The sequence below is a fragment of the Babylonia areolata genome, chromosome 29 (assembly GCF_041734735.1).
Source record: "Babylonia areolata isolate BAREFJ2019XMU chromosome 29, ASM4173473v1, whole genome shotgun sequence".
NCBI classification, from domain to species: domain Eukaryota; kingdom Metazoa; phylum Mollusca; class Gastropoda; order Neogastropoda; family Buccinidae; genus Babylonia; species Babylonia areolata.
Genome location: NC_134904.1, coordinates 24214561 through 24236606, shown reverse-complemented (window position 1 = coordinate 24236606; position 22046 = coordinate 24214561). Strand labels below are relative to the sequence as shown.

The 22046-nt window shown below is 47.3% G+C and overlaps 2 protein-coding genes across 2 annotated transcripts in view; both read right to left on the bottom strand.

Annotated features, from left to right (window-relative positions):
• Nucleotides 1–22046, bottom strand: part of LOC143274620 (N-lysine methyltransferase KMT5A-like) — a 57169-nt gene that overhangs the window by 34064 nt on the left and 1059 nt on the right. The window contains exons 2-3 of the mRNA XM_076578490.1: nt 20340–20501; nt 3533–3674 (exon numbers count right to left, since the gene is read on the bottom strand). Of these exons, the coding sequence (XP_076434605.1) occupies nt 3533–3674; nt 20340–20478 (281 nt within the window). The 5' untranslated portion in view covers nt 20479–20501. The remainder of the gene's footprint in view (nt 1–3532; nt 3675–20339; nt 20502–22046) is intronic.
• Nucleotides 13235–14237, bottom strand: LOC143275021 (uncharacterized). The gene has a single exon (XM_076579083.1). The coding sequence runs from the start codon at nt 14219–14221 to the stop codon at nt 13235–13237; it is 987 nt and encodes a 328-aa protein (XP_076435198.1). The 5' UTR covers nt 14222–14237.

Sequence of the window (22046 nt, the reverse complement as noted above, 5' to 3'; positions counted from 1 at the left end):
TCTTTATAGACATGACAGACTTGCTGCTGCTGCTGCTGTTTTGTGAGTGATGTGCAAAACATTATGTGAAGGTTTACAGCTATATTAACCCTTTCACTGCCAGGAAAATAAAATTTAAGTGAAATCTGTCTGCCAGGGTTTTTTCACAAAAAACGGATATAAATTTTCAAAAAATTCTGTGCTCTTTGTTATTGGAAAAAGACCCATAAAAGTATATATTTTCTGAAAGGTAAATGAATAAAGAATACAAAACACATAATGTTTTCCCATTTTATATATTTTTAGTGACATGCTGTTGTTTTCAAATAAGTGTTTTGTTTTTTGTCACATTTTCAACTTATTCATTACAAACATTAGGTAATTTACACTAAAATATAGTATTTTCTGGACAAATGGATATCTGCATACACAAAACCATACTATAACCACAATTTTTTTTTGTTTTTAAAGAGATAGATACACAATATATTGTGACTTCTCCAAGTGATAATATGGATGTGAGGCCACACCCCCTCAGTCTCTAACCCCCTCCTCTTCACCCCTCTCACATGATCACTTTATCCAGTGCTCATCAGACTGTATTAGCTGAGTGCCAAGAAAATCGCTCACACTGTGTCCTGCTAATAATTCAGTTTCCTGTCATCTGCTATAGCTGTACAGCCGGCATCACTCACTGATAGTCGTATCTTGGCCACTCTCTTGACTGCTCCCTTTATTTTCTATCAAATTGTCCTATAAATGTTCATTACTGTCTTCTTTGAATTTACGCTTCAATTCTTTCTGAGCATCAGCTACAGAAAGCAATCTTGATTTAGTTCACCACAATCGCATGTCTTGAGGACAGCGTCAGTCCAACATTTTGTTGAGCAAGCGAGTAAAGAAGCCAGGCAAAACACTGCAACAATGACCCAACCAAACGTTGAAATAAAGGACTGCCTCATGACGTAGATAGTGTTTCTAGCTATGAATAGAATCTAGACAGATTCCCCAAGCTAAAGCGACCAGCATTTTTGTCAACGAACTGAATGCAAACCAGGGAAATGTCAGAATATTTCGATGACGAGTTATCTCGTCATTGTCGCAGCGAAGCATACATGCTTGCGATGATGAGTTATCTTGTCATATAGGCAGCCTAGGGGTTAACCGTATGATTATGAAGTTTGTGACATTTTCTCTCTTTTTTTTAACATGTCAGATAATGTCATGAATTCTTCCATGCAACAATTTGGAATTTCGTCAACCTTAAGTATATAATAAATCATCACGACATGAAGAACTTCTATAACGGCCTGAAAGAAGTCTATGGTCCCACCACCTCTGGATCTGCTCCACTCCTCAGTGCTGATGGTTCTACCCTGATCACTGACAAGGACGGGATCCTTGAGAGATGGGCTGAACACTCTGACAGTATACTGAACCGCCCCTCCACCATCAATGATGAAGCCATCGACCAACTCCCCCAGGTGCCAGTCAGTGAGTCGTTGGATGCCATTCCAACTTTGGAGGAGACCCAGAAAGCTATCCGTCTGCTATCCAATGGCAAAGCCCCTGGCGCAGACTCCATTCCAGCCGAGGTCTACAAAGAAGGTGGTATGGCGCTGACTGAGAAGCTTCATCAGCTGTTCCAGCTCATCTGGCAGCATCAGGCAGTTCCACAGGACTTCAAAGACGCTTCCATCATACACCTGTACAAGCGCAAAGGAAATCGTCAGGCCTGTGACAACCATCGTGGAATATCCCTGCTGTCCGTCGCAGGCAAGACTCTGGCCAGAGTGCTGCTCAACCGTCTCATAGCGCACCTTGAGCCAGTGTGGCTTCCGGAAAGAACGTGGGACTATTGACATGGTGTTTGCTGCCAGGCAGCTCCATGAGAAGTGTCAGGAACAGAACGCCGACCTTTACTCCACCTATGTCGATCTGACCAAGGCCTTCAATACTGTTAGCAGAGATGGCCTTTGGAGAATCATGGCGAAGTATGGATGTCCCAGAAAGTTCATCACCATCATACAGCAAGTACACGATGGGATGCTGGCCCGAGTCCAGACAATGGAGAGACTTCAGAACCATTCCCTGTCTCCAATGGAGTCAAGCAAGGGTGTGTTCTTGCCCCCACCAAGTTCAGTCTCATGTTTTCAGCCATGCTGACAGATGCCTTCAGAGACGCTGACGTAGGCATTGGCATCAGGTACCACACAGATAGCTCACTCTTTAACCTCAGGAGGCTTCAAGCAAAAACCAAGGTGAGGACAGACACCGTCAACGACTTCCTGTTTGCTGATGACTGTGCTCTCAACGCTGCCTCCGAAGCTGACATGCAACACAGTGTCGACAAGTTCTCTGCTGCCTGTGACAACTTCGGCCTCACAATCAGCACAAAGAAGACTGAGGTGATGCACCAGCCAGCTCCAGGAAAGCCTTACGTTGAACCAAACATCTTCATCAACGGGCATGTGAATCATGGACGGTCTACAAATGCCACGCCAAAAAGCTGAACCACTTCCACACCACCAGCCTCAGAAAACTTCTCGGCATAAAGTGGCAAGAGAAGATCCCAGACACAGAGGTGCTCACTCGTGCAAACTTGCCCAGCATCTACACCATCTTGATGCAGGCCCAGCTGTGCTGGGCAGCCTGAGTTCGCATGCCAGACCACCGGCTCCCCAAGAAACTGCTGTACGGCGAACTCCAACATGGCAAGCGCTCCCATGGAGGCCAAAAGAAGCGCTTCAAAGACACTCTGAAAGCTTCTCTGAAGGCCTTCAGCATCAGCCACGACACATGGGAGCTGAATGCAATGGACAGACTAAAGTGGCGTTCAGCTGTCCACAAAGGCGCCAAATCCTGTGAGGCCAACAGAATCGCTGCAGCAGAGCAACGCAGACAGGCCAGGAAAAGCAGTGCCAGCAAGTCCCCGACAGCCGCCACCATCCCCTGTCCACACTGCGTCAGAACCTTCCGGGCGCGGATTGGCCTGACCTGATATCTGCGCACCCACAGATCCCAACCCACCCACCCCCAGGATGACTAGATGGTCCTCGTCGATCCTGACGGACGAACCACAATAAATCATAAAATGGTTCATGCTTTAAGACAATGGATCTTTTATTGTAAACTTCATACACTGGGTGGCAGGTCGTTATTGCTGTCAGTGGCACTTCATAGCTTTTTGCACATTTCCCCCAAACAAGATGAAACCAAGTGAGAGTCTCAACAAGTGTGTTTGAAAGAACAGATGAAGAAAAACATCAGCTTAGGATGGTAACAATTCATAATACAAATACTCTGACAATTATGAACCACAGGCTGAATTCTTCCTCTCCCTTTTGCTTCTCTCTCATTATAGGTTTTTTGTTGTTTTCCATCCCTGCTTTGCTTCGAGTTCTGCTACTTCAGCATTGCAGGTACTTTTTTTTTTAATACCTATGTCTCCAGAAGTCATGGCAACTAAAAACTATTATAGGAATTTCTAGCCCTGTAAGAAAAGGGCACAACAAACGAGAGACATGTTAAGAGTAGGGGATACATCACTGACGTTTTTGTGCTGGAAGCCTCTGTCCCAGAGGAACTTTTGTCCTTTGTTTCCTGCCCTGCTACCTTGGCTCCTGCAGAGGTGGAGCCTTTCCTTGCTGTTGCAGACTTGGGTCGCCGACCTCGTTTCCGCGGTTTCTTCAGATCTGCAGCATGGTCAGTCATATTTGACACACAAACATAACAACTGATTCTCAAAAAGTCATTTTATGACAATCACATATGTTGTTGATTCAAACACAGGACTGTGTATATATCATACTGCTTCAGCCTTTTATTTCATCTGCAGATGTGTAGCACACACACACACACATATATATATATATATTATATACACACACATATACACACGTGCGCACACACGTACATGTGCGTGTGGATCAGTCCACACTGACAAATCCGTGAAACTGAAACAAAAACTGCCTCTTATAAATTTATATATATATAATTTTTCTGCGACGATAAGTTAAAATCAGAGTTTCAATGCAACTTTTTGTTTGAGATTAATTAACATGCTCAGTGCCTTTAAGACACCACCTGACATCCTTATCAAAGTGTTATCATATGGCCTGTAAGACGTTCACTGAATGTCCTCAATCTATTCTGATTTTTCCTTCATCACAGTTTGGTACAATGAACACAGTCTCTGAATGAGTAGTTAATGTGTCTAGATTATAAATATGCACATGTCAGGTGGAAGGCCCCTTTCTTCTCAATAAAGATTTGCTAACTGGACCATTTGGAGCATGCATGGAAACAGGGTTTGCCTCACACGCAAAAAAGGCGTCAGACACTTTGTCAAGTGAAGACAGTGGTCCCAGGTCCCAGTTAGCATAATTACACAACTTTGCAAGCTGTGCAGGTGATTGTGTATTGATAACAATGAAAGATGGATCGATCTTGTTTGATGATTTGTTTGAACTTGAAGCTAATGACAGCGACAATGATGAAACTGGCAGCAACATGACACTTTCTTCAGTCCATCTTTCCAATCAGACATCAGTTTTCAGTGAGTAAATGAAATGAAATTATGGTGCTTTGAGCCTCACCAACCACTAAGGCCATCTCAAGGCTATTGCCGCATTAATAACTACTACAAGGGTAAAAACACAAACAATTAAAACGAGTCACCACTTCAAACTTTCCACTCCAAAGTTTAAAAAAACTTCCATAGTTTAAAACCTTCAAATCTGGTTAAAAATGTTCACTTCTTTTAAGAAGTCCATCAGCGCCCACGGAGGGACATCACGAAACAAAGTCTTCAAAGAAACCGCCGTGTAATGTCTGTGTCGAACGTCATGCAGATCCCATCAGTCAAGGAGCACGTGTTTCACGGTGAGAGGTTCATCACAGGGAATACATCGAGGGGCCTCTTCCCCCTTCAACAAGTAAGAATGAGTAAAAAAAAAAGTGTGCCCCACACGCAGTCTGCACAGCACAGACTCCTCCTTTCTCTTCTTCACCCCCGAAGGGAGGGTCTCTTTTAGGTCTGGACGGATCTGGAAGAGCTTGTTGTCCGTCTGGGTGTTCCACTCCTCTTGCCAAAGATCCTTAACATAAGTGTTCACCTTCCGCTTCATGTCTGTGTATGGTACAAAGGATCTGGATATTTCTTTCTTTACAGCGTTCTGGCCAGCAGGTCCGCCCTTTCGTTACCACGAATGCCAACATGTCCGGGAACCCAGGCCAACACAACCTCGTATCCTTTCTTCGTTGCGAGAGTAAAATCTTCATAAAATTCCAGCAGTTTGGGATGAGTGATATTCCTGCAGGCGATCGCCTCCAGGGCTGACAAGGAGTCGGAAAAGATCATGAATCTCTTTTGTTTCGAAGAGAGAACCATTTTTACCGCCAGAACCAGTGCGGTCAGTTCCGCAGTGTACACCGAGCTGTCAGACAGGATGTGTTCCGTTGAGGGCCGGTCGGGAAAGGCGGGACAGAATGCAGATGCAGCGACTCCGTCCTCTGACTTGGAACCATCAGTGAAGATTCTTTGAAAAGTGGGAAATTTGTGGCAGAGTTCCGAAAAGTAAGTTCTGTCGGCCAGAGAACTGGTGGAGTCTTTACGGTATGAGGCCAGATTGAATCGGACCTCAGGTGTTCTAAAGGTCCACGGAGGGCTGTCGGGGAACTTGGAGAAATCTGAGATGCCACCGACATCCAGATCGGCATTTTCTAAGTGCGGCTGAATGCGGAGTCCAAGAGGAGGGATGCAGTTTGGGTTGTCTTTAAATTTCTTATCGAAAGGGTTGTTGAATACAGCATCGTAAGCATTAACAATTTCAAATAATAGTTTAGGGTCAGCTTCAATCTGCGGTTGGAGAGAGGCGGTTCCCCCGCCTCTGCGTACAGGCTGTGCACAGGGGTGGTGCGGAAAGCACCTAAGCTGAGACGGAGCCCTTGGTGATGTATAGGGTCCAACAGTTTCAGGTAAGACGGTCTGGCCGAGGGGTATACTACACTTCCGTAATCCAGTTTGGACCGGACCAGAGCTCTGTAGAGGTGCAAGAGAGTTCTTTTATCAGCACCCCAGTCCGTGTGTGCCACAACTCGGATGATGTTCATGGCTTTTTGGCAAGATATTTTCAGTTGTTTGATATGGCTGAGGAAGTTCAGCTTCTGATCAAAAACGACCCCTAAAAATTTGGCTTCCTTGACTGCCGGGATGGTGGATTTTCCCAGATGGATTTCAGGGTCCGGATAGAACTGGCGAAAGTTATGAAAATGAATACATTCAGTTTTGGAGGACGAAAAGGTGAAGCCATTCTCCTCTGCCCAACACTGGATTTTGTTGACGCAGAGCTGAAGCCGTCGCTGGATGCTCGCATATGTGCTGCCAGTTGCATACAAGGCGAAATAGTCCACGAACAGTGAGCTGTCCAATCCCTTCTGAACGGATTGAACGATGTCATTAATTTTGATGCTGAAGAGAGCAGGTGACAGAATGCTCCCTTGTGGGACACCCAGCTCCTGCTCGTGAATGTCGGACAGAGTGGTGCCGACCCTCACCTGGAATTGTCTGTCTTGCAAAAAGTTGTGGAACTGGGGCAGGTGTCCTCGGAAGCCGAGCTTGTGCAGGTCCGAGAGTATTCCAAATTTCCAGGTGGTATCGTAAGCTTTCTCTAAGTAAAAAAATGTGGCCACCGCATGCTGTTTATTTACAAAGGCATTTCTTACAGTGGTTTCCAGACGAACCAGATGGTCAACGGTAAAGCGATGCTTGTGGAAACCGCACTGTTCTTTCGCCAGAAGGCCGTCGGTCTCTAGTTTCCACATCAGTCTACCGTTGACCATCTTCTCCATCAGTTTGCAGATGCAGCTGGTCAGTGCTATTGAGCGGTAGTTGGAGGGGTTCCAGGGGTCTTTATGAGGGCTTTCCGCCAGGAGGGTGGAAAAAAGCCTGTGAGCCAGATGTGGTTGTAAACTTTGAGCAGGGTGTCCAGACAGGTTTCGGGAAGATGTTTTAAGAGTTTATAATGGATCTCGTCCATTCCTGGAGAGGAATCCATACAGGTCTGAATGGCAGATTTAAGTTCATTCATAGTGAAAGGAAGGTTGTAACTCTCTGTGTTGTCGGAAGAGAAGTTACAGGGTGTTTTTTTCGGTCAGGTTTTTGGTTTTGAGAAACCAAGCAGATTTGTTGGCAGATCTCGAGTTCTGTTCGATTGTGGAGGCAAGCAAATTGGCAACTGCTTTCTTCTCTGTGACCATACCGTCTGAAAGTTTAAGGTGATGAAAAGTTGGGCAGACGTTTTTACCCTTAATTTTTTTTAAAATCCTCCACACTTTCTTCTTGGGTGTGTTGGAGGTTAAGGAAGAGCAAAAATCTCTCCATGACTTTCTCTGGCTCTTTTTAAAAACATACCTGGCTTTCGCCCTCAGCTGTTGATGGGTTCGAACACTATCGGTCTCCGGTCTACGAAAGACGCGTCGCTGCGCTCTCTTCCGAGACTTACGGGCCTCCCGACATTCCGCGTTGAACCAGGGCGTTCTTGGCATCTGAGACTTGAAATGAAATTATGGTGCTTAGAGCCTCGCCGACCACTAAGGCCATCTCAAGGCTATTGCCGCGTCAATAACTACTACAAGGATAAAAAAACAACCAATTAAAACGAGTCACCACTTCAAACTTTCCACTCCAAAGTTAAAAAAAAAAAAACTTCCATAGTTTAAAACCTTCAAATCTGGTTAAAAATGTTCACTTCTTTTAAGAAGTCCATCAGCGCCCACGGAGGGACATCACGAAACAAAGTCTTCAAAGAATCCGCCATGTAATGTCTGCGTCTAACGTCATGCAGATCCCAACAGTCAAGGAGCATGTGTTTCACGGTGAGAGGCTCATCACAGGGAATGCATTGAGGGGCCTCTTCCCCCTTCAACAAGTAAGAATGAGTAAAAAAAAGTGTGCCCCGTGCGCAGTCTGCACAGCACAGACTCCTCCTTTCTGTTCTTCACCCCCAAAGGGAGGGTCTCTTTTAGGTCCGGACGGATCTGGAAGAGCTTGTTGTCCGTCTGGGTGTTCCACTCCTCTTGCCAAAGATCCTTAACGTAAGTGTTCACCTTCCGCTTCATGTCTGTGTATGGTACAAAGGATCTGGATAATTCTTTCTTTACAGCGTTCCTGGCCAGCAGGTCCGCCCTTTCGTTACCACGAATGCCAACATGTCCGGGAACCCAGGCCAACACAACCTCGTATCCTTTCTTCATTGCGAGAGTAAAAGCTTCATAAAATTCCAGCAGTTTGGGATGAGTGATATTCCTGCAGGCGATCGCCTCCAGGGCTGACAAGGAGTCGGAAAAGATCATGAATCTCTTTTGTTTCGAAGAGAACCATTTTTACCGCCAGAACCAGTGCGGTCAGTTCCGCAGTGTACACCGAGCTGTCAGACAGGATGTGTTCCGTTGAGGGCCGGTCAGGAAAGGCGGGACAGAATGCAGATGCAGCGACTCCGTCCTCAAACTTGGAACCGTCAGTGAAGATTCTTTGAAAAGTGGGAAATTTGTGGCAGAGTTCTGAAAAGTAAGTTCTGTCGGCCAGAGAACTGGTGGAGTCTTTACGGTACGAGGCCAGATCGAATCGGACCTCAGGTGTTCTAACTGTTGGGGAACTTGGAGAAATCTGAGATGCCACCAACATCCAGATCGGCATTTTCTAAGTGTGGCTGAGTGCGGAGTCCAAGAGGAGGGATGCAGTTTGGGTTGTCTTTAAATTTCTTACCGAAAGGGTTGTTGAATACAGCGTCATACGCAGGGTTTGTAGGTTCAGAAAACAATTTCAAGTAATAGTTTAGGGTCAGCTTCAGTCTGCGCTTGGAGAGAGGCGGTTCCCCCGCCTCTGCGTACAGGCTGTGCACAGGGGTGGTGCGGAAAGCACCTAAGCTGAGACGGAGCCCTTGGTGGTGTATAGGGTCCAACAGTTTCAGGTAGGACGGTCTGGCCGAGCCGTATACTACACTTCCGTAATCCAGTTTGGACCGGACCAGAGCTCTGTAGAGGTGCAAGAGAGTTCTCTTATCAGCACCCCAGTCCGTGTGTGCCACAACTCGAATGATGTTCATGGCTTTTTGGCAAGATATTTTCAGCTGTTTGATATGGCTGAGGAAGTTCAGCTTCTGATCAAAAACGACCCCTAAAAATTTGGCTTCCTTGACTGCCAGGATGGTGGATTTTCCCAGACGGATTTCAGGGTCTGGATAGAACTGGCGAAAGTTATGAAAATGGATGCATTCAGTTTTGGAGGACAAAAATGTGAAGCCATTCTCCTCTGCCCAACACTGGATTTTGTTGACGCAAAGCTGAAGCCATCGCTGGATGCTGGCATACGTGCTGCCAGTTGCATACAAGGCGAAATAGTCCACGAACAGCGAGCTGTCCAATCCCTTCTGAACGGATTGAACGATGTCATTAATTTTGATGCTGAAAAGAGCTGGTGACAGAATGCTCCCTTGCGGAAGCCGAGCTTGTACAGGTCCGAGAGGATTCCAAATTTCTAGGTGGTATCGTAAGCTTTCTCTAAGTCAAAAAATATGGCCACCACATGCTGTTTATTTACAAAGGCATTTCTTACAGTGGTTTCCAGACGAACCAGATGGTCAACGGTAGAACGATGCTTGCGGAAACCGCACTGTTCTTTCGCCAGAAGGCCGTCGGTCTCTAGTTTCCACATCAGTCTACCGTTGACCATCTTCTCCATAAGTTTGCAGATGCAGCTGGTCAGTGCTACTGGGCAGTAGTTGGAGGGGTTCGAGGGGTCTTTTCCCGGTTTCGGCACCGGGATTATGAGGGCTTTCCGCCAGGAGGGTGGAAAAAAGCCTGTGATCCAGATGTGGTTGTAAACTTTGAGCAGGGTGTCCAGACAGGTTTCGGGAAGATGTTTTAAGAGTATATAATGGACCTTGTACATTCCTGGAGAGGAATCCGTGCAGGTCTGAAGGGCAGATTTTAGTTTATTCATAGTGAAAGGAAGGTTGTAGCTTTCTGTGTTGTCGGAAGAGAAGTTGCAAGGTGTTTTTTCTGTCAGGTTTTTGGTTTTGAGAAACCGAGCAGATTTGTTGGCAGATCTCGAGTTCTGTTCGATTGTGGAGGCAAACAAATTGGCAACTGCTTTCTTCTCTGTGACCATACCGTCTGAAAGTTTAAGGTGATGAAAAGTTGGGCAGACGTTTTTGCCCTTAATTTTTTTTTTAAATCCTCCACACTTTCTTCTTGGGTGTGTTGGAGGTTAAGGAAGAGCAAAAATCTCTCCATGACTTTCTCTGGCTCTTTTTAAAAACATACCTGGCTTTCGCCCTCAGCTGTTGATGGGTTCGAACGCTATCGGTCTCCGGTCTCCGAAAGACGCGTCGTTGTGCTCTGTTCCGAGACTTATGGGCCTCCCGACATTCCATGTTGAACCAGAGCGTTCTTGGCATCTGAGACTTGGAGGCAGACGATGGGACTGCTGATTTGGCGCAATCTAAAACAATCGGCGTCAGAGTGTCAGCAGGGTCCTTGCTTTTTAAGACTGTTTCTTCCTGCAGCTCCGCTCTTAACTTCGTGGTAAAAATTCCCCAGTCAGCTTTGTCATAGTTCAGGCGGTCCGGCAGAGAGTCACCTTCCCCCTCTGTGGGGCGGAGGACGACAGGAAAGTGGTCACTCCCGTGCAGATCGTCATGCACTCTCCACTCGTAGTCCAGGACCAACGATGGATCGCAGACCGACAGATCTAAACTCGAGAGCTTTCCAGAGGACAGATGAAGGTAAGTGGGTGACTTGTCGTTAAGACAGCACAAGTCCATATCAGAAAGAAGGTTTTCCAAGAGAAGACCTCGGGCTGATGTCAACTCACTTCCCCAGAGCGGGGAGTGTCCATTGAAGTCGCCCAACAGTAGAAACGGTCGTGGGAGCTGGTCCTGCCTCAGAACACGGACGGAAGGAGGAAGGTACAGAGAGCAGACAGTGATGGTTTTCTCAAGTGTGACTCTGACTGCCACCGCCTGTAAAGGGGTGCTTAAAGGAACTGTACTGTATAAAAGGGACGTATAAAAAGAGCGACACCTCTCGTCAATCCCTCTTGCTTTGGTTGAGCAGGTTTAAAAATGGAGTTAAAACCAGAGAGAGATAAAACCTTGCCATCTCTTTGCAGAGTCTCCTGCAGCGCCAGCACTGAAGGTTTCAAAGCACGACAAAGCAGCTGAAGTTCCTGGAAATTGGCGTAGAACCCATGATGTTCCAGTGGATCACTGCCATTAAAAAGTTTTTAAAAAATAAAATAAAATAAAGCAGCAGCCTAATCCATCGCTACCCCCTGCTCCTCTGCTTGCGGTGGCTCAAGGTCAGCCAAGATCACATATCTATTTTTGGAACTTAATTTCTCCGATTCCGACCAAGCCGGAATATCTACCACCTCAGCTCTTCCCGATCCCGCCGAGGCCGCAGCCCTCCCCTCCTTGAGTTTTGGAGGCACTGGGGGTTTCTGGCCACTCCCGCCAGCCCCAGGGCCAGGCAGACGAGAGGCGGGACGAGGGGGGCCGGGGGGTGGGGGGGGGGGGACGGGAGGCGGACACCGTGCCTCCGCCCGAGGCTTTTCGCTCCTGCCCAGCAGCCCCTGAGGACCGCCGTACAGGATGGAAAGGGGTGGACACAGCGCCTCCACTCAAGGCCAACAGTTCTATCAAGGTAGGCACGTCGTCCGTCTGCGTCCCTGTGGACGTCGTCTGGACCGCAACGTCCACCATCCTGGGTCTGACGACAGAGGCATACAACGCCTTAGGCAATGCGGCCTCCACTTGTTTACGTGCCTCAAAGAAAGAAATTTTCTTCTCCATCTTCACCTTTTGGATTTCTTTTTCTTTTCTCCAGGCAGGGCAGTCTTTTGATGACGGGTGGCCGCCTCCGCAGTTCGCACAACGGGCTGGACTGACGCATTCGCCCTGGTGCGCCGCCTTTGAACAGGTGCCATACACCTCTTCCTCCTTGCAGTGGTCCCGCAAGTGTCCAAATTTCTGGCACTTGAAACATCTTAGAGGGGATGGCACGTACAGGCTTACGTTCACCAGCAGGTATCCGACTCGAATGTCCTTGGGGACATTCGGGCAGCAGAAGGTGAGGAAAAATGTGTTGGTCGGGACTCTGTCCGACCCCTTCCTGACTGTCACCCTATAAACATCGGTCACTCCCTGAGAGGACAGCTCGCTCTTGATCCAGGGTTCCCAGGTGGTGGGCATGAAGCCAAAAAAGGACCTTTAAAGGACTTTATAAGGACCTCAAATCAGTTTAAAAGGACCTTTGCCGACATGACTTTACAGTACACCCCAATCTATTTGACATGCAGAACAGCAGACACTTACCTCTCATAAACGGAAGAACAGCTAATCCCATTTGACTGTCGTATTTAGTCTTTGCAATTCACGTCACTGTAGGTCTCTTTGGCTGAATGTTATTGTCACAAAGTTTTATTTCACAAGTATATAGATTATTGAGTTATCACTTTCACTGTGAACAGTGTAAGTCACGAACTATTGTAGACACATAATGATGAATCACTTTCATTCTTTTTACCGTCAGATCCACTACACTACTATTACACATTCTACTGTCACATTCACTACACTACTATTTACACATGTATTTTTCTTCAGTTCACACACTTCACAGTTTCTTAAGTTCCTCTTGTTTCTTTGACAGTTGAATGGATAGACTGCTGGCTATGTTTTGTTTGTCCCTTGAAGACAGGCGAAGCTCATTGGACCTGTCCACCAATGTGAAGCTCCTCTGTTCCTGAGCTTTAAAACTCAGGTTGTCAGCTTCAACAGCGAGTTGCTTTGAATCATTTTCTGCTTTCTTTTTCTTCTTCTCCAGCTCCCCAATCTCTTGTTCAAGAGCCTTCCGCTTCAGTTGGTTCTGGGTTGTCTCCTTTTCCTGACGCTGTTCTTTCAGGTGTTCGTTGTATCTGCCCCATGCAGCACTTGCAGACACCAGGAGGGGCTTGTCCAGCTTGACGTTCTGGATTCCACCAACATCACGGATGTGGTCTATTATGACCCGTCGGGCTTTGAGAGCTTTCTGGTTCAGATTGTCAGCAGAAGCTTCTTTATTGTAGGAAAATCCTCGTTCTACTGTGGCTTGCCCATGGGACAGCAGCAGCATGTTCTTAACGAAAGGCCTGAGGTTGGAGAATTGGGAGTGTTCTAGAGCCTGGCACCACCAGGTGTCCACCCTGTCTTTCTCAACAGTTGAAGGAGCTGGCTGAGTGCGTGGCAGCAGTAGGCAGGAAGTTGGTGAACTCCTGAAGAATGGTGTCCGCCTTCACTTCAGTCACTCTGCCGCTGTCAATGGCATTCTTCAGAAGAAGACTCATTTTCCTTTGGCTCTCTTCTTTGTTGTTGAGCTTGGTAGGGTCCAGGCATGACATGTTTCTGGCCACTCCGTATTTTAGTGGGCACTTTTCTATCATTTTCCCTACTACTTTCATCAGAAAGCTTCGACACTGTTTGTCAAAGTCCCTGATTAGTCCCTCGGATACACCTGGCAGCTTCTTTGCCTTGTTGACGAGGCTTGTCGTCTTAAAGTCCAGCTGCACTCTTGCTCGCAGATTGTTTGCATCCTCCAAGTCTATCTGAGTCAGTGGGGTATCAGTTAGCACATCCTCTTTGATGAACCTCTGCATGAGGTTCTTCAGCATGGTCTGGAGATCCGTGGCCATGAAAGGCATGAGGGGCTTGTCTGCCTGGTATTTCTTCAGGAATGGTTCAATGAGCCGAGCAACAGATGCAAAGAAAGACAGCTGGCTGGGCAGCAAGGGGTTGTTGACACCAGTTTTCACACATTCAAAACTGTTATTACGTGGCAGAGTGATCTTCTTGGTCAGCGCAGCTTTCACAAACAAATCTAAATTGGGCAACAGTTCAATGGCTCGCATTGCAGGCACAACATTCTCCAGCCACCTGTGGCGACAGAACTTCAATGGAAGAGAGGATGCTTGGGTTGTGGCATAGTAATCCTCAAGGCGAGCTGGACTGTCTTCAAAGAGCTTGTAGGATGCAGACAAAAAGTCTTCTATTTTCCACCCTGTGGCTTCACAACCGGTACGGAAGGCGTTGTGCAGAGTGTGAAGGCCACAGCTTCCCACATGCAGCAAGGAGACTCCATGGTTGTCTTTCATGTCACAGTTGATGGTGTTGTACACAGTCCAATTCACGTTGGGCCCATCCATGCCAAGCTGTAGCAAGTCTCTCTTGTTCAAATTGTACTTTGTGAAGGACACTCTCTCCCATTGATGCAATTTTCAATGAAACTCCACAAAAAAGGCAGCGAGCAGAATGCTTGTCCTCAGTATTCCTTCTCACCCACTCACAATAAACTTTTTCAGATAACCATGTATCCTGAAATGAACATTTCCCTGGCATTTTGAACGTTTAGCTTGAAAACACTTTCCAAACTAGGCTTCGATCCCAATTAACTAGCAATGTAAGGAAAATAGGAGGGAGGAGGAGAAAAGGCAGGAAAAGGTATCTATCTGTAACATGCTGCTCAAGAATGCAGCATATAGCTGTTCTCCAAGGCTGTTTGTTATGTTTGTATGTTCGCAAACCGTGGTGTTATGTACTTACATTTATTTGGGTAATTTTTTTTCATCTTTATTGCCTCACTCTTTTAATTAATTTCTATACAGGGAACCTTTTAACATAGATCGTTTGACCAAAAATATCGAGTCAGCTATATGCCGCGAACATTAGCACCGCCTCTGCTCTTGGCAACCCATGACGTCAAAATTTTTTTTTTAAAGCTGGCTATGCCTAAGCAAAGCAGCAGCAGCAGGCGTGACTCACAGCCACTGTACCACGCTTCGCGTCTGCCACCGAGCAGAAAGCGCACTACTGTTAGGGCCTAGGCCTATAGGCTGTATCCTCCTACAGTAAGTACTGAGTTTCAGACAATCGCGTCGGCATCTTTCAACGCGCTTTGCAACTTGCGGTTTTGGTGTCGAAGGTGTTTCAATTTCGTTCTCAAGTCTCTTTCTCTTCATAAAACAGGACTTAACAGTACCTTTCAAAAATTAAAAGGACCTCCTGATGAGTTAAAAGGACCAACTTGCTGAATCAAAGAACTTAAAAGGCCTTTTGACCAAAATCCAATTCCTAAGGACTTAAAAGGACTTGAAAGGACCCTACGAACCTTGTTGATCTCTGCTTCAGACACTCCTCTCAACTCCGGGCATCTGATGACCCCCTTTGAACAGTTCAGTCCTTTGTGAGGGGAAACCCTCACCGCCCTATCCACAAAAGTGGTCGCCTTGAGCAGAAGCTGTGTCTGCCTTTTGGACTCTGTCTCCACCAGAAATGCTCCGCTCCTCAGCCTCTTGATAGATTTCAGTGAGCCTGCCAGACACTGGAAGCCCTTCTGGATAGCGAAAGGGCTGAGAGCCGACAAGGGCTTGTCGTCATCAGCGCCCTCCACCACAAGCCACGACAGCCAAAATCCAGAGGTCTCACCGACCTCCGAATCAGAGTCTGAGTCGTCTGTTCCTGGTCTCCTTCTTTTGCCAAGTTTAGGGAGGTGTATTTGTTTTGAAGTCATGGTTTTAATAATTGTACATTCATCCCTCCCTTACCAACCCACCATGGGGTCCAACTTAGGGGCCAGGGTCAAGGGAACACCAGCTTGACCCCTTCCAGGTTTCGGGAGGGATATATGACTAACAGCTTAGCTCCAACGTGTTCCCCCCCGATCATGCCCAGCTCCCGGGGACAGAGAACTGAGCACTACGGGGGTTATCCTCACTAGCCTCCAAACTGCCAGTCTTGACCCAGCCCCACCAAGGGGTAGCCGATTGACACACACGGGCCAATGTGTGCCGCCTGTCTTAGGAGAGGTCCGAGCCAAAGGGATGTGTTGAGAGCAGCGTGCTCTCTCAATCCCCAGGATCTCATTCCTCTCCATCACAGGTCGCGCCGCATGGCAAACACGGCAGGCATGAAGAAGGCCGCAGAGAAAAAAGAATGTGGAAAAGAAGGCTTGACGGGGAGCTGAGGACAGAAAAGAGGCGGTAAAAGAAGAATAGAGAATAGCGAAAGGGACAGTGGGTCACTTTTAGTTTGTGCCTCACTCACGACCTGTTTCGGCATGGGAAGCCCTATCAGGGGCATCAGTACGAAAACCACCACTTATTCAGCCTGAACAGCTACAATGGCTATGTAGGCTGTCAATCAAGACCTGGGACTAGAGCAGTAAACCCCCAGAAGCACTGATGCCCCCGCCGACATAGCTCGCTCGATCACTGGCCACTAAACCTCCCGACCACGACAAGGTAGTGACCCCCCCCGGGAGGGGGTCAAGAAAACATCAGCTTGACCCCCTCCAGGTTTCGGGAGAAGCTAAGAGAGGAGGCTGTGTAGCCTGTGGAGGCAAGGCATGGCCGGACGTATGGTCATTGATACTGAATCAATCGCCATACCCAGGAATTTGAACTGCTGAGAGAGCTCCAGTTCCGATTTTTCTGTGTTCATTAGAAAGCCCAGTGATTGGCACTGGTTCCTGACAAGGTTCAGGTGATGCTGGCAGAGGGCCCTGCTCTCTGCAAGGATCAACCAGTCGTCTAGGTAGACCCTCAGGCGTATGCCCTTGCTCCTGAGTGCTAGGCATAGTTCCCTGACCACCCTGGTGAAGACCCACGGGGCTGGCACAAGGCCAAATGGAAGGGCTCTGAACTGGAAGGACTTGTCATCCCATGAGAAGCGGAGCCACTTGTGGTCCCTGGGGTGAATGAGGATATGGAAGTATGCGTCCGTGAAGTCTATTGAGACTGCCCAGTCGCCTTGCCTGATGGATTCCCTGATTGATGCAGGTGATTCCATGCGGAATGGTTTGTACTGGAGGTACTTGTTCAGAGGAGAAAGGTCTAGGACCGTCTGCCATCCGCCAGAGGCTTTGGGAACGACAAAGAGCTTCCTCTATCGCCTCTTTGTGGAGAAGAGAAAGGATTTCGTCCCGCAGGGCTCAGCGGGCTGGTGTCGCCCTGTGTTTTGGGGGGGGGGGGGGGTGGAGAAGAGAGGAGGAGAGAGAGTGAGAGGTGCCTTGGAGGAGAGCCAAGGCAGGTGGAACCCCAACCCTATTACCTGGAGGACCCACTCGCATGCTGGGAGAGACAGCCACGCTGGCATGTGCCTGGATAGGCTGCCTGCTGGCTGCTGTTGTGCAAGTAGCCGGTGAAGGGCGGGGGTGAGTCATTGGGGGTGGGCCGGTCTTGAGGTGGCTGCTGGCCTGTGTGGAGGGCGAAATGTGTACGGCAGGCGCCTGTACACCCTGGGTTGCACTCTGGCGTTTGAGGGAGAAGACTGATGCAAGCGCAGTCTGAAGGTGGTTACATTATTGCGCCGGAAGGTGTAGGGATGTTGTTGCGGAGCGTGCCACAAGTGTGCCGAAGCGCAGACAGGGCCTGCGCCAAGGGCAAGGTCCCTACCCAAGTCTGCACGGTGTTTTATGGCCGCAGTGGGGAAGCCCTGACCGAAGAGGGAACCGTCGGTGGGGGGAAGCGCTCTGAGGGAAGCGTGTTCTGGCGGAGAGCGCACGCATGGGGAGCGGTCGAGCACAGCATCCCTCCTGGCCAAAATGATATTCATATAGGCCTGCGACTGTATATTTGCAAAACGCATGAGAAGCTGGCTGATCTGCTGGACGAAAGGGGAGAAGATGGTGATGTCAAGGCCGGCTGGTTGATCAGTGGGGGTTTCCATCAGGGCTCTGGCAAGGCCCGCAAGGAAGTTGTCTATGGCGGCAGTCAATTCTTGAGATATTCTGACAGCTTCTTCCAGATCCATAAGGAATCTGTCAGGCAATGCTACTGTGCGATTGCCATGCAAGTTATGCGGGAGGAGTAGGAGGTCTTCCTGAGAAAGAGGCAGGGGTCTTTGAGGAATAGGACCCAGAGCTAAAAGTGGGGGGTTTGAAGTGGGTCGGGGCAGGGTTTTCAAGAATTTCCCTCAACCCATTGTGGCTGGAAAATTTGGGACAGAGTCAGAGGGGACATTGCTGACAGGTTGGCCCCTGATGCTTTCCAGTGTGTTTTGCAGGTGTCAAGTATCATGGGTGACTAAAAAGTCTATGTAAGGGCATAGTGAGTGCCATGGGAGGATCTGTGGATGCCCATAATCTCCATAGCACCGCAGGTTTGAGGCGTGCCCGGTGCATGAATTGTCTCCACCCTATCTGGAGTGTAGGAAGCTAGGAGGGCTAGTACTTCTTGCAAGGAAACCAGCTGATTATCTTACGAAGGTGGTTCCTCTGTATCAGTGTCCCCATCAGAAAATGTCTCTTCAATGGCATAGGATGATGGGTCAGGCTGTGTGCTGAGCATGTGACCGGTGTTGTTGCACTGGGTGCTATGAGTGTGTCCTGTTGTAGGGGAGATGAGCTGCTGGGAGGTGGTAGAGGACGGTGGAAGCAGATTTGCTGCAGTAGAAGAAGAAGCAGTAGTAGGAGAAGGTGTGGCACCACGAAGCAGAGTGGTGCATAATTGCTGCAGCAAGTTAACAATGAGTTGCTGGTTGTTTGGTTGAACAGCTTGCTGAGAAACCATTGGTGGCTGGGAAACACCAGCAACCGGTGGTATGGCAGATGGGGTCATCACTGCATAGCTTGTAGGAACCGTGCACACACTGCACTGTAGGCGAGGGGCAGTGCCAGTGCAAGGGAAGTAACTGCGGCGGTCACCGGTAAGGGTGCTGAAGCAGGTGTTGCCCCCTTGGATCGGGAGTTCGTGACAAGGGGGTAGGGGGTGCATGAGACGGTTGAGGCATGCCGCATAGGGGGCTTGTGATCCGATGTCAGGGCCGCCACCATGGACGCATCGCACATAGGTCCCAGTCTAGCGTGTGGATTCAGAGCAAACGTATGGTGTTGTTTCCCCAAAGGGCTTGTGTTATATTCCACTGTTGAGACTGTGGGCATGGGGAAAGGGATAGAAGAGGCTGACTCGGGCACTGCCGACTGGCAGAGCCGAGAAATCACGGATCGTATCAAGTCCCTTCGCGGGTCGAAATTAATAGCATCAATGGCACTATTGACCTGAGTGTGGGGTAACAAACCCCTAGAAGTAGAAGTCACCAGAGGAGGCGTAGGAGGTAGTGGGGGTCTGGAGTCGACCAGAGGGAGCAGAGGAAGTGGAGGAGGCGTGGGGTTGGCGTTGTTGAGAGAGGCAGAAGTAGAGGGCCCAGAGTGATCGTGAATCGATTGCGATCATGCCTTAATTTTAGCCCGATCTCCCAATCTATATCATACATTAATATGCTTAGTAATAGCAGAGGACTCAACTTTGAACCAGTAATGAAATACCATAAAGAATCAATGAATTTATGAGTATTCGTCGTTTTGTCAATATTACTCTATAGATGTTGAAGGATAATGTTCTGAGCAGAGTTCTAACTTCCCTATGTACACATTAAATTTTCAATTCTATCACTGTGGAGTGATGGCCTAGAGACAACGCATCCACCTAGGAAGCGACAGAATCTTGCGCTGGTGAGCCGCCAATATTTTCTCCCCCTCCTCAAGACCTTGAGTGGTGTTCTGGACGCTAGTCATTCGGACGAGACGATAAACCGAGGTCCCGAGTGCAGCATGCACTTAACGCATGTAAATGAACCCACAGCAACAAAAGGGTTGTTCCTGGCAAACTTCTGTAAAAAAAAAAAAAAAAATCCACTTCGATAGGAAAAACAAATAAAAAACTGCATGCAGGAAAAAAATACAAAAAAATGGGTGGCGCTGTTGTGTAACGACGCACTCTCCCTGGGGACAGCAGCCCGAATTTCATACAGAGAAATCTGTTGTGATAAAAAGAAATACAAATACAAATATAATTAACCATTCAAAAAAGTTTGTTACACATGTCAAAAAAGAAAAAACCAACCCTCCTGTGTTTAAAAAAGGGCACTTCACTTATATATAGAAACAGATGTGAACTGTGTAGTACTAGTTGTAGGCATCCATTCATCTGGTGACTATGGAGTTGTGCTCTAGGTGATGGTTCTGGCACAGCATCAGTTGTGGCTTGGCAGGCCTACTCAAGATTGGGCAGTCTCTCCCACACTTCTTATAGACAAAGTCTGATGCTAATCTGTTAGACTTTGGGCTTTTCTTTCTTGCAATTTTGTCTTTGTTGGGCAGGTGTCTCTTTGACCTTGGAGAAGCCTTTCTGCACTGTCTGCCTCCAAGATGATCATTTGGAGGATACAACTTCCCTCATGTCCAGGGTCTTCAGATCTCTTTAGCTGACATCTTTAAATAAACAGCACATATCTTTAAAAGTAAATATCTTCAAAAAGAAAACTCACCTGTAGAACCGCTGTTGGAATCACTTGGAACTGGACTGGTAGGAGTGGGAGCTGGATCTACTGGCATGACATCACCATTGACAAAGAAGTCAGTAATGCGGGATGCAGCAGCTCTGTTTGTCAACATCACCTGTGCCATCTTGCTTTTATCAAAACTGTTACCTGTGTAGAAACAACAAATGTGTCACTGTATGGGTCAGAATGTCTAACACTAAGAGTCAAGTACCTTCTTTGACAATATCCACATTTCATCCCCTGTACTCTTTAGTTTCTAAGACCGAAAAATTTGTAAATTGGTTAATAACATTGTAATATACTCTACATTTCTTCTCCACCACTCTTTTATTGGCCTTCTTTGCAGTATTCATGCGGGGAAGAAATGTAAAGTATATTACAATGTTGTTAACCAATTTATAACTTTTATCGTCTTTGAAACAAAACTGAATGGAAAGAGTACAGGGGAAGAAATGTGGATATTGCCCATTCACATTCAGACATTGCATATAGCTTTTTCAGTATAATTTAACATGGTCAGTGACCCATTCCTCAGTCTTCAACCCCTGTTCTACTACTCTACTATTTCATTCGTGGGCTGCAACTCCCATGTTTAACCGTACTGTATGTACACCTGGGCTTTTACATTTTTACCCCACTATGTAGGCAGCCATACTCCATTTTCAGGGGTGTGCATGCTGGGTATATTCTTGTTTCCATAACCCACTGAATGCTGACATGGATTACTGGATCTTTAATGTACGTATTTGATCTTCTGCTTGTGTATACACACGAAGGGGGTTCAGGCACAAGCAGGTCTGCACATATGTTGACCTGGGAGATCAGAAAAATCTCCACCCTTTACCTGCCAGGCACTGTTACCAAAATTCAAACCCGGAACCCTCAGACTGAAAGTCCAATGCTTTAACCATTCGGCTACTGCGTCCGTCCAACTCCTCAAGCTTGAAAGACTCAACTTTGATTTGAATTTTGATTACAGTTTGTTCCATTTACTGGGAAAACTCAAATTCTGGAATCTGTCACACATTCAGCAGAAAATAGTTCACTTTCTCAGATTCTGTGTCACAATGATCTACTGTATTGTACTGTAATTTGTATTGTTACTTTTTGTCACAACAGATTTCGGTGAAATTCCGGCTACTTTCCCCAGGAAAAGCATACTGCCACAGTGCAACACCTACTGTTCCTTTTCTTTCTCCTGTGTATTTGTTTTATTATCAAGCATCACAGTATCAAAGCTACCCTATTGCTCACTAAATTCAAGCTGCACACATCACCCTTACTGTCTCATTACAAGGACTTTTCTGTGGCAGTCTTGCAATGTGCAGAGCAGCGTGTCTTGGGTAATATCTGACAGAGCCCATCCTTCTCTAGGCTGGATTTTCTTTTTAATCTGGTGAAAAGGTCTGTGTGGCACCCCAGTAACTCATCACAGACTGACAGACCTGAGACAGAATTTGAAGTCTTGCATGCAGAAGCCACCTGAATACAAATTGGATTGGTATATTTTCAAACCCATCATAATGGTCACACTAATGACTGTCTTTATAGACACTTTTGTGGTTCTGATGCATGCAGTGAGGAGGAAAAAAAAAGGGGGAGAAGTGCTGGGGTGGGGTATGGAAAATGGACCTTTATTTAGTGACAAGCATAAGTAGTAAGCAGCAACAGCTTAAAATTTATAGTTGTGCT